The 13,320-nt window shown below is 46.7% G+C and overlaps 1 protein-coding gene across 2 annotated transcripts in view; it reads right to left on the bottom strand.

The window, feature by feature from the left end:
* CSMD2 (CUB and Sushi multiple domains 2) overlaps positions 1-10,103 on the bottom strand; it is a 562,181-nt gene extending 552,078 nt beyond the window's left edge. For both annotated transcript variants that reach the window (XM_032802693.2, XM_032802696.2), the window contains exon 1: positions 9,805-10,103. In XM_032802693.2, coding sequence (XP_032658584.1) covers positions 9,805-9,961 — 157 coding nt within the window. In that variant the 5' untranslated portion in view covers positions 9,962-10,103. The remainder of the gene's footprint in view (positions 1-9,804) is intronic.
* Positions 10,104-13,320: the final 3,217 nt, after the last annotated feature.

Genomic DNA, 13,320 nt, shown 5'->3' with positions numbered 1-13,320 from the left:
CTTAATTGGCTCCAGGTGCCTTGATTAACCTGGAGCAACTGCCATTTGGTTACCATGGTCCTAGGGATTTGTTTAGCCTGAGGCTAACATACCTGTTCCTCAGTACTTTACTGTAGTCATCTGGCCTTGCCCCATCACAGTACGTAACAGTAGCCCCCATAGTTACTGTATCTTTTAATCACTGTATCTTGGTTTCCATAAAAACAATGCAGGTTCATCAGGTGCCAGAGCACGGCTCCAGGTGACAGGCACTGAGATACCACACTGCTGGGGAGTGTCAAAAACTTCTTACAATGTGCACACAGAACCACCACCAAGGCCTGTAGCTAGTATAAGTTACACATACTCCACACAGAGAAATATTTTCATGGACAAATCAGAGAAGGATGATCTTGGGATTAGGACAAGAGACTGGGACTCTCAAGACCTGTGTTCAGTTCCTGCCTCTGACAAAACCACCATGCACAACCCAGTCTCTCTGGGTGTACGTTCCCCATCTGTAAGATGCTAATAATCATCCTTCCTTTCTCCTAGCCTTTGTGTCTTGTCTATTAAATTGTAAGCTCTTTGGGGTGAAGATCATCTTTTACTAGGTGTACGTATAGCACCACGCACAACAGGACCCTGATTTTGGTTGGAGCCCCAGGATTTAAACACTGAAGGGATGAATTATGGTCTCTGTATGTTGGTGCTCATTAGACAGTACAGGGGGACCTCCCTTATTTCCAAGAAGGGCACATCTGCAGGATGCAGCCCTTATTTCGCTCCATCTCCTGGATGTGCTGCAAGTCAGGACCAAGATGCATGAACATGGCTGCACAGGAACCCAGGAGGGGAATAGTTGGCATGGGGTTCTTCGGTACAACAGGGAAACTTGCATGCCATTCACCCAAAGAAGGCCTGATTCTAGCCATTGCTGTGATGATTATTACAGCACCCATAAAGTGCTTTCCAAACACTCAAGAAGGGACAGTCCCTGGCCTGAGGCACTCACAGCTTAAGGACAAAGGTTAGGGGAAAAGGGAACAACCTGTCAGGGATGGTCGAGATCAGGAATTGGCAACCTTTGGCATGCAGTCCACCCGGGTAAACCCTCTGCCAAGCCCAGCTGGTTTGTTTACCTGCTGTGCCTGCAGGTTAGGCTGATAACGGCTCCCACTAGCCGCAGTTCGCCGCTCCAGGCCAATGGGGGCTGCAAGAAGTGGCACGGGCTGAGGAATGTGCTGGTCGCCGCTTCCCACCACCCCCGTTGGCCTGGAGTGGCGAATCGCAGCCAACGGGAGCCACGATTGGCCGAACCTGCAGACGCGGCAAGTAAACAAACCAGCCTGGCCCACCAGAGGGTTTATCCTGTTGGCCACATGCCAAAGGTTGCCAATCCCTGGTCTAGATTATACTTAGTCCTGCCTTGAGTGCAGGGGACTGGACTAGATAACCTCTTGAGGTACCTTCCAGTCCTTTCATTCTATGAAGAGGCCATTTACATGAGTCAGCTCATTTCACACGAAGCAACATGGCAGAAATGGGTCTTTAAGAGGGACTTCAGCAGGGGCCTCCTGGATCAGTTTAAAGAGGTGGTGCCAGTGCTATTTCTCCATGGTTTCATAAATCCTAAATTTACTCACTAATTGAGATTAAAGGGTGAAGCAGAAGGTGGAAAGAACAGAATAGGAAAATAGGAGTCAGTTGGTTCCAGATATGTGTCTTCTCCTAAAGAGACCCCTGTCCCCCAAGAGGTTTGATGGTATTAGAAGAGCTTTATGACCTAGGCTTTGCTTTGTAATTGCAAGAAGTCAAATGCTTTGAGCACATATTGCTGGACTTCTCACTTCCTTGAAAGGGAGGGAAGACCAATAAATACGTTTTATATGTACGCTGTACCTATAAATAGCAACACAGAGACTTCATTAAGCTATGGAGCCTGAATAGAAAAACCTCAATTAATATGCAGGATTGATAAGGTCACATCTGTTTTTGTTTTTGTTTTTTAATAGCCAGAGTTCCAATAGGTGGAACCAAATTTTTTCCTGTTTTTAATGCTTAGCTGTCTGTTGACCCTGCTAACCTCTTGTCATACATCTTCATCAACCAGACTGCCCTTGGAAAAGATGGACTCCCCCTTCTGCCTGAACAGTGATAATATTATCACTATAGACTGAATGAGCAAACTGAGTGCTGAACTGACAGATTCAATGAATATAGGAACATTGTGAGTTAACTTACCAGTTGCTGTCCTATTCTTAAGGGCTATAGCTTTGATCTAACACTTTGGGAGCTCTGTGCTTTGTATTTGCACAAGTGGATACATTCTGGATCATTCAGGATATTGCCAGACCAACTAGCTACCAGTGTGAAGGACAGACAAAAAGCCTCCCTATTAAACTTACTGGATAAAATACAGCCTTGATAGAATGCCTCTGAAGCCAATGAAAGATGATGTTGGCACACTGTCTTGGGATATTCTTGATACAAAGGCAGATTAGCAGGACTCTGTTGAAGTCTTAAGTGCTGTTGATCTAAAACTCTGCACTTGTATAGCAGTTTCACTCCAAGGCTCTTAAAGAACTTTATACACAACAACGTTGTCACGTAGGCATTATTCCACCACTGTAGAGATGAGTAAATGGAAGTCAGACAGGAGAATTCTCTCTCTCACGGTCATCTGCAGAAATGGAACAGAATCATAGAATTGGAAGTCCCTGTCTGACCAGCAGACAGCATTTCCTTATTTCACACTAGGCCTCCACCGTGGAAAATGCTATTAAGGACTTGCCTTCAGCTGAAGGAAGCTCAGAGATAAGACACTCTCTCAAAGGCCATTCCTGAGTCAGCTCTCACCAAGTTCTTTATAGCTACAGCTGGGAATCTCCACTGGGAGTATGTTACATGACCAATGCTAAATAAGGTTAGACTGCTTGACTTTTCCCAGAATACATCTGAACATTAATATTGTCATTAGTTTCTTCTGGACAAGAATGATGTATATTTCACATTACCTTCATTTGAGGGGGTGATTTGCAAGAGCACTTGGTGTCACCCTAACTTGGCTCCCACTGAAGTCTGTGGGGCAGGTGGAGGGGTTACCCTCGAATCCATTCACAGCAGCGCTGGACCGGTGCTGATTACTTACAACACCCCACCCTAAAGGGTTAAAAATGAGTGATGCACAGCAGAGCACAACTCTGCAACTATTTGTCACCAAGTGTGCAGTACTAAAGTCACTGCATACTACAGACTCTGTAACTAGTCAATGTAATTCCTACAGCTAGATCTACACTACAGCCTCTGCCGGCCAAATTTACGTCGCTCAGGGGTGCCAACATTCCATCCTCCCGAGCAACATATGTTACATTGACGCAAGCGTCCATGTGCACAGCAGTCTCCCATCGGCATAGTGTCTTCACCAGACACTCTGCAGCTGTATCAGTACAACGGCGCCGCTGCAGTGCTCGACGTAGACGCATGCCCTAAGTCTGTCTCAAAAAAAAAAAAAGGGACTAACAAACATCTCAACTGGTGTAGCAATTACCTACTCTCTCCATAGGAACATAAAAATTATCACCCTGCAACAGATCATCTAAACCAGTATCTTATCTCCAACCAGCTGCTGCAAAGGGAGGTCAAAGAACCCCTTCGGTTAAGGGATAACCTGCCTTCAGGGACAGTTTCCTCCTGACTGCCATAAAGTGAATGCTGGTTTTGGCCTTGAAGCAGGTGGTTTTATATCCTCCTTCTAAAAACTCATGTTTATTTTACAGTAATCACTACAGTTGACTATCAAGGCCTGCCAATCCTCAATAAACCTCCCTGGATGCTTGCATACTCTAGCTCTAATGACAGAAGGTCTTTGTGGATAATGCAAACATTCAAGAATGAGACTGATTTTTTTTTTTAAATATGGAAGCTTCTCAGATACTACGGTAGTGAGCAGCATGATAAACCTTAAAACAGCAAGATGTTGCCTATACTCTTGATGACAACCAACTTGAAAATAAGTAGCAGCCTAGAACAAGCCACCGGTAGTATTATTCCAGTTACAATTATTGATCGATAACCATTACAGAATTTCCAAGTCTTAGAGGACTTGTCCCTGCTCCCTCTGAAGTAAATGACAACATCCCCACTGACTTCAGTGCTGTAAGACCAGCCTCTCTTTTCAGGAAAACTAATGAGGCATCTAAAAGCCAGGGAGCCCCTGTACTCTTCTTCACAACATCTTTCTTTGTCCATCTGGTAATCCCTACTTTAGAGAAAACTGAGGCTTCAGTTAGGCCAAAGTCCTCATTTTTGTTGCCCAACAGTCTTGCAGAGGGGCTCTCAAACAAGCATTAGGGAAACAAAGCCAGAACTGATCTGTGTGTCAAGCCCGTCTCAACAAGATGGCAAAGCAGGCTCAGATTTCACGCTTAGGCCTAGCAAGCAGTTTCGAATTCATATTTCCTTGGTGGGAGGAGAAGAGATGAGACCAGAGAACCTGTAGCATAAGATCTTTGGGACATGGAAGAAACCCCAGTAGGGTCTCATATATTATGGAGATTCTCCTTTCCCCTGCTCCCATCTCCACATACTCACCATCTTCTGAGGATTAAAAAACAAAACCGTTTTTTCAGGATGTGCATGAATGATGCCGATCATACTGGGATCCCAATAACTGAGTGGGACCTGTAGGTATCACCACAATAAATAACAAACAAGACTTATGGCCCAACCTGATAACGCTTCACCTGTTCTCCATCCATTAACTTATAGCTGCTGGTGCTGCAATCATCTAGGGCAGTGGTTTTCAAACTTTTTTTCTGGCAACCCAGTTGAAGAAAATTATTGATGCCCGGGACCCAGTGGAGCTGGAGATGAGGAGTTTAGGTGCAGAAGGGCCTCAGGGCTAGGGCAGAGGGTTGCGGTGCAGGGGCGAAGGCTCGAGATGGGGCCGGGAATGTGGGGTTCAGGATGTGGGAGGGGGATCTGGGCTGGGGCAGGGGGTTGGGGTGCAGGAGGGGGACAGGGCTCTGGGCTAGGTGTTCAGGCTCTGGGGTGGAGCCAGAGTTGAGGGATTTGGGGTGTACAAGAGGACTTCGGGTTTGCAGCGGGGGGACTCAGGGCTGAAGCAGGGGATTGGGGCATGGGGTTGGGGTATGGGCTTACCTCAGGCAGCTCCTGATCAGCGGCGCAGCGGGGGTGCTAAGGCAGACCGCCTGCCTGTTCTGGCACCGCGCTGCTCCCCAGAAGTGCCAGAAGCAGGTCTGACTCCTAGGCAGAGGTGCGCAAGCGGCTCTGCACAGCTCTTGCCCGCAAGCACTGCCCCCACCCCCATTGGCTAGTTCCCAGCCAATGGGAGTGTGGAGCCGTTACTCAGGGTGTGCGCGGAGCCCCGTGACCCCCTCCCCCTCACCACCTAGGAGCCAGATCTGCTGCTGGACACTTCCAGGGCGCAGTGCGGTGTCGGAACAGGTAGGGACTAGCCTGCCTTAGCCGGGCTGCACCACCAACGGGACTTTCAATGGCCCAGTTGGCAGTGCTGACCAGAGCCACCGCAACCCAGTGCCTTCCACTCTGTGACCTAGTACTCGGTCACGACCCACAGTTTGAAAACCACTGATCTAGAAGACCAAAGAACACGCCCCTCTTTCCTTCTGGTGTCCAACGGAATGCATGAGTTACACTGTAAACGCTTTGCAACAGGGACTTACCCAAGGTCTCACAGAAAGTCAGTGGCAGAGCATGGAATCATAGTGCAGTGGCCTAGACATTCATTACACCATATTGCCTCTCCAGTAAATTACTCTCTCCCACTCCCATCCTGATCCCCCAAACACAAAGAAAGCCAAAGCTTCAGGACGGATAGTGAACATTCAAGGAACATTTTACCCAGCGTATTCACTAACAGTTTATACTTGAAGAGAATCTGTGTGACCTCCTGTGCAAAACTGCAAGTAATTCTGCACCAGCATCCTGGTCCAATTGGCTCAGGAAATGCAGATATACGGAGTTTGCTCTGAGCTGGGCTGATTCTAGGCCCCTGAGCTCCATCTGAGAGCTGGCTCAGAAGGGTTCTTACCTGGTCAGCGGGAGCTGCTTCTATTCTGCCAATGAGACAGAGATGTGCCCTGGGGGAAACATTACTCCTCCCAGCCGAATACACTCCCAGTTCTCTGCCCAGAAGGCTCATTCACAGCTCTTAGCTTCCCAGCACAAAACTGGGCCAAACCAAGGGGTTTTTCCCAGCAAAAAAAATTTTGCTTTGAGATTTTGGGACTGAACCTGATCATTTGATGGGAAGCTGAGGAGCATGAACAGCACATGGATGGAGACAAGGAGACCATTTGCATGAAGCAAGTTTATTACAGCCCTAGCAAACATTAAGGGCCAGACAGTGGCAGAGTCTAGTGTGGGAAGGAGGAGTCACATCTTAGACTGCACTCCCATGAGGCTGCAGCTGCTGGAAAGAGGGAGAGCAGAGGCAGCGCGCCTGGTTTTGCCACCTCTCGCAAGCAGGTGGGCAGGAAGGATGTAAGGAGGCACAGAGATTGGCTGATACCCTTATTCAGCCCACCCCTCTACACACTAGCCAGAGTTGTCCCAACATGAAGAAGGAAATAAAGTGGAATAAATGACTTCTTCCTCTCCCCCAGGAATAAAGATTCATTACAGTTACATAAGACATTGTTTACAGGCTTAGTCTAGCCCTAAACTCCATTGCACCACGGTTGTTAGCAGGACTCCTTTGCAAGCAGCAGCATCCCAAGCTTTGCTGTACGAGGTGCCTGCATAGTCGACGGAAGAAACTCCCTTTAAAATGTTCTGTCAGATCTCATCATATCGGTTGCTATTCATTCCCCTCCCTACCTTGTCAAAACATCCGGCCAGCTTTACATTGAGTAGTACTCATTTCCCAAGGTGATCTGTGGGACTACTCCACCTGTAAGGAAGCACTACTCAGCTGGAGTACAGGTACCGGGGATTAATCCACATTCTGACTTTTTTTTTTAAATAAAGGGATGATTAATAAAAATGAATTATTTGTCCACCCATACAGCAGCTCAAAATTAGTACTCAACTTTCCTTTCCTGCTCCCATCTTTTTAGAAGGAAGTCAGCCAAAAACTACTTTCTGTCAGGACAAAAGAAACTACAATGTCTAGGCCATCCTCCACCCAGTGCATCTTTGCATAGTCCAGTCATCAAAAGGAGGTTAATCACCAAAACACAGTCTTAACTACAATGGTACAAATGACCTCCATTATAACAGCTTTTTAAAAAAAATATGCTGTATGTGTCCGTCTGTATACATTATCCAACGTATGCACCCCAAATCCATCTCTGAGGCATCTTTCATTAACAATGCACAGATACAAAATAGTCATTACAAGTATATGCTTTTGAGGGATAAGAAAAACTACAAAACTATTACGTGGCATGCCCTCTCTCTGACTAGCTGCGTACTGCTAGTCGCCAGTTCACAACCACAAGAAAAATCAGTATCTTTTCGAAACAGACGACAAACTCTGCCAGGTTATTCCTGCACCTCTTTTTAAACTCAGCGAGTGTGTAAGAAATGTATTATTCTTTGAAGAAAAATACACGTCCCCTACCTTATAAAGAGAATAGCTTTAGCTACAGTTGGTTCAGTTCCCTGCAGAAGATTAAGACAACTGATCATGCTTGTAATTTCCTGAGAAACACTTGCCACTGTAGAGATCATCTGAAGCAACCTGCCATCCCCACCCTGCCCCTCCGAACTGTATCAGGCTACAGGAATATTGACAGCTCTGAATAATTAGATAGAGTAAGGTTAATGTAGTAACAGTAGGGTTTCTCAATTTTCTTTTTTTGCTCTTTTTCTTTTTTCGAGACAGGCTAGAACTACTAACTGATAGTTTTATATATACAACTCTAGTGCCACACTATGGGAACACATGGTTATTACTAGCCACGCAATCCCCAGGAAAAGGCTAGGCTGAAGAGATAGTATGTTGAGGACATGGTCCCACAGAGGCTCATTATTAGGACCAGCATGTCCAATCCTAGGCTAACCTGAAAATATCTGATCGGAGGACTGCAGGAAACTGTAGGCACCTTCACCCAATGGGCACAGTTGCAGCATCCCTGTTAACTAGCTGCATCTTTCTAATCTCAGAGTTGATCCCTTGTTTTGACAAAAAGGTTGTTCAGAATCTCATGAGGAAGCAGTGGTGTGCAAAGAAAAAACAAAAACAAACACACACACACAGATAATTGCCTCATGGTCCTACTGCAGCTAAAACAATGAAGGACTTCTGGAGAGCTTTCGCAGACCTGGCACTTGTGTAACAGAAGAATGGGCTACAAATCAATTAACAGGCCAACAGTGAAGGATCCTGAATAGGTATAATTTTAAATGGAGCAAAATGAGGGAAAAAAAAGGGAGCTGTGCTAGCAAGGAGGACTAAATGCAGAACAACCGGGCACTGAAAGAAAACCAACAAGATCTTGCATGAACAAGTCAAAGACAGCAAGGGGGAAGGAGGGAGAGAGAGAGCGAGAGAGAGAGAAAGAAAGAGGAGAATTGTAAACCCCTGAAACAGTAAATCACTCATTTAGGTATCTGTCCAGCACTCCACTCAACCCAGCCAAACAGCACAGAGGGGGGGAGAGGGGGGAAAGAGCAGGGTCTCTGTCCTCAGACAGACTCAATGCTTTTGCTTGAGGGGAGAAAAAAAATCAGGAAGATATCTATCTGTCTATCTAATTACTCCCAATGAACTGATTTCCTCCTATCCTAATTGGTGCCCCCAGTTGGTAAAACTCTTTGGTGTCCATCGTAAGATACCTCAGGAGCATAAGGTGCTGATGGTCTTTTTGAGTCTCCTTGGAGGAAATCTGCCTTACATAATAAAATCAGTGTTGCATTTCAAATACAACACAAAGTTTTACCAAAAAAAAAGGCAGCTTCCCACCTCTACGCGTACACACACACACACACACACACACACACACATCTTTTGGCCATGGTGCATGAGGCACATTCGAGCAAACCTTATTTAGAAACATTGGGAAATTGGGGAACCTCTCAGTGTTAAAGGAAGAAAAGAACAAAATGTTTTTCTTCACCCTCCTTCGACCCCCGCCTCCATTACACAAAGCCAGACCCTACACAAGACCACAGCAGAAATAAACTTCAGTTTCAGACTGAATCCTTTGCTTTCGATATGCTACAAAGGCAGTTTCAGAAGCAGGGAGAGCGGGGAGAAGGTTATACCTATTTTTTTTTTAAATCTATTTTGACCTTTAATAAGTTTAAAATTACATATTTGGCTAAAATATACATCTGTATAATGCTGAGGCCAAACAGCTAATGCTTAAAAGCACCACAACCTGAAATGTTTGAGGAGAAAGGAGGAATCATAAAAGTGCTTCTATTTACATGTAAGAAGTCCCTAAATCTATTTTATAGGCTGTAGGCAAACACTGGGTAGAGAAATAATGAACTAAGATGCGGGAAGAAAAGGGATGGCATTTGTCTTGGTCCTCTCACATTTGGGGCACACTGATCTGACACTTTGAGGACAAGGAGGAAAATAAGAAACAAAACCACACCTTTTTCTGACCCCAGACTGTAAATTTGTTGCTCCCATAGGATATACAGTACCTGCAAACTTTATCTTCCTATGGAGATATACAGCAACAAACGTGATCCCTGAATGGTCTATAAAGGAGGATCTCCTACACACACACACACACCAAATGCAAGAGAATTAAATCTGAATCAAGCAGCGGGGGAGGGAGGGGGAATGCTCCCAAAGTTGCCAGCTTCCTCCATTGCACTCACCGGTTGCTGAAGCAGCCAGCAGCCCCAAGGAGAGCAGCAGAATCCGGCCCCAGTAGCTCACTTCCACCGTCATGAGAGCAAAGATCCCCAATTTCCCCCAATTCCTTCTAAAGCCGCAGCTGCATCCCGTCCTGTCCCATCCCGAAGAAGGTTGCATGTCAAGGGGTTGTGCAGTTTGTTTTCCTCTCTCCTTTACAATTGGGATGGTTCTCGGCTCGGCTGGAGGAAAAGGAGGAAGGAAGGGGGGTGGGGAAGGTCAGGATTATGATTACGATTATGATTATTATTTTAGCTCAGAAAAAAATCCCAGTGCTTGGAAGGCTCTGAGCTTCTGCAGCTGGAATGAACCAACTCTCGCACTGGCTTGGGGAGAGGAGGGCTGTCTCGTTTTTTTTCTCCCCCTCCCTCCCTTCCTTTTTTCCCCACTTAAAAAATGACTCTCTTGGATCAAGCTTTTCAGGATTAGCAGCACAAGGGTCCTAGGGAATTACGCTTTTTGATCATCATCATCAGCATCCAGGTGACTGATCACCTCCACATCCTTGTTCTCTTCTTCCTTAAATCGTGGGAATGAAGGTACTTCAGCTGTGTTATTTTGGCGGAGGGTGTGCGTGTGTATAGACAGCATCTGATTGAAGATTTGTATTCCACCACTACCCCCATTCCCTCCATCCTCCCAGAAACAATAAACCACACATTAGCTTGTAGGATCCCATTTATTTGTTCATTTTAATACCCACCCCAGGTTTTTTCTCCTTTATAAAAGCAATTCCCCGCAGATTCCTCTTAATACACAGATATAATGTCCAAGCGGCAGCTCCCCTTGGCGTTTACATAGCCGCTAGAATAAATCCTGCATCCATCATTCACGATATTCCCCCTACTCTCGTCTTTGGCGGGGGGGGGGGCTGTGTAAACAACTTGATGATATGGACACTTTTTATGACCAAGGAAATTGCATTACAAACACAGGAGGGCTTGCAAGGGGGGGCAACCCCCCAGAGAAAGCGCCCCCCCCCCCGCTTTGCAGTTGTTACTTTTCCCAGTATCCTGCGTTCCTGGGGAGAGATTAGGTTCTGACAAGTGGGACTGGCTGTAGGGGAGGAGAGGGGGAAATGTTTTGGAGATGGTGGGGGGGGGCTTTGCGTCACCCCTTCCCAAACAAACCATCGCATGTTTCTTCTCACATTTTGCTTTGCTGCCTCTTTGCGGAGCTGCCAGGAGGAAGGGTTTGGTTTTTGCCTGGACTAGCACATTTGCCCCTACGATTGCATGCAAAAAATAAAAAAAATCCAGTCTGTGAAAGCCACATTCAGGCACTTCGCAATGATGTGCAGCTCCGTGGGGGCTCTTCCGCGACACACCACACATTGGAAACCCCACACGCCTTTGCCCCCTTTGCAGTCACAGTTTTAAGCTCAATCCCTTTGGACAAACGAAAGAGACCCTCCCCCAGTTAGCTGGGGATTCAGTTCAGCCTTCCGCGTGGAATGGATGGGACTAGATCCGAGGTGGGATCCTAACTGCAGGGTTTGCCTCCCCCAGAGAGGGGGGCGCGTGTGCATGGGAAAGGCAGAGTGACATGCCTAGGGAAGGGAGGGGAGACACACACACACAGCTGAGGCTTTCAGGCCGCCTTGGCATCCAGAACATGCACCACTGCGAAAGAGGAAGGGCTGCTGCTGCTGCTGATTTTCTCATTGCAACCTTCAAAACTGCAACACTTTGGGGCGGCGGGGGGGACCGGTCCACCGGCACCACTGGGCAGTCTGCAATGCCAGATGCAAATGAGCGCTGCTGCTCCAGAATGAGCTGCGATCCCTGCCTCCCTTGGCTCGCCTCTAAAGTGACGAGAAAGGGGGAGGAGGAGGTGCGTTTTGGAACTAGCCGCCCATCCCCCTACGTTACTGCTTTGCATTTGCTGCAGTTTCTTGCTGCAAACCCCCCTTCTTCAGACTTGTTACGGTTGCCTTGAATGAGATCATCTGACAGCTAGAAAACAATTTATACCCAGGGCTGGTAAATCTCTCCCTCCACCCCCGAATCAATCCTCTCTCTCACACGCACTTTCTCTCGGTCCCCTCCGCTTTTCAAACCCTCCGCTGCCTACATCGGGAACGGATGCCAAGAGCCAAAGCAACCAGGGCTGGTACATGAAAGAGTCGCTTTATGTCTGTTTAAACTGCAGTGTCCTATTCAAACAGACCTTATTGTTCAAAGGCAGAGATCCAGATATAAAAGGATCAGAGAGGGGGTGCTCCACAGCGCAGCTCCATCCATCCCTTGCCTCTTACGCAGATAGTTCTGTCAAAGAAACCCCCTGGCCTTGCATTCAGCTGAATATGTGACTTGCTTGCTGCACACAGGCTATAGGGTGAGACAAAGACTATCAAGGGATCAAGAACAATATGCAGGCATGATAAAGTCTTCGGGGAGGTACAATCCCACTTCATTCCTGCTTAGTAAAATCATATATTTTTCCATATCAGCTGTCCCCCTTTTTTTTAGTCTTCCTCACAGCAATGCTGGGCTTAGGGTCTCCATCTCTCTTAAAAGATTTGTATATATTTAGTAACTAGCATGACTGGTAAAGACAAGTTGTGTTGTGGCAGAAACCATCAGGGTTAATTTTGCTTGCCCCTCATCTGAAAGTGTGAGAGACTGTGTGTGCGCACGCGCTCCCACGCGCGTGCGCTGGTTGACTCAGATCTTAACCTCTACTACACAGCTGATCGACTTGCTAAATTACCTCCACAGTAGACTAGACACAGGATTTTGCCATTCTAACCACCCACTAAAGAGCAGGGAACTTTTGCTCTGCACTGCCACCCACAGTCAGACCCCAGGCTCAAAACTTTGCCTGATGCTGACATGCAAACACCTGTTGTATTCCAGCATTTCCCCAAACAGAGCCAAAGCCATGTAAATGACTCTAATTACACACACACACACACACACATCCTGCAAAACACAATAATAAAACATAGTATTTCTAAATGTCTGTGTGCCATGGATCTTGGGATGATTTACAAATGTTAGGACTTGTCTTCACATACAGCGGTGAAGCTGCACTGCTGTAACACTTTAGTGAAAATGCTGCTACACTGACAGGAGAGCTTCTCCCACCAATGTAGTTAATCCACCTACCCAAGAGGCGGTAGCTATGTCAATGGGAGGCATCGTGCTGTCTACACCAGGGCTTAGGTGGGTATAACGACCTCACTCGGGTGTGGATTTTTCATCCCCCTGTGCAATATAGTTCAACTAATATAGGGCTAATGTAGATCTGGGCTTAGTTAGTCCTCACAATGATTGTCTGGAGGTAGGAAGTATTTGCTCCATTTTACAGATCGGGAAACAGAGACACAGGAAGGAGAAAGAACTTTCCTAGGATCACAAAGGGAATTGGTGCCAAAACCGCGATCATCTAGGAGTTCTGACACCACGTCCCCTTACTGCTGCTAGATGACACTCCAGCCTACATAGACAGTCACTGTGGCTATGAATGAAGAGTCC

Source organism: Chelonoidis abingdonii, chromosome 25, assembly GCF_003597395.2.
Source record: "Chelonoidis abingdonii isolate Lonesome George chromosome 25, CheloAbing_2.0, whole genome shotgun sequence".
NCBI classification, from domain to species: Eukaryota; Metazoa; Chordata; order Testudines; family Testudinidae; genus Chelonoidis; species Chelonoidis abingdonii.
Note: the sequence above shows the minus strand (reverse complement) of the source record. Positions and strands in the feature narration are given on the sequence as shown.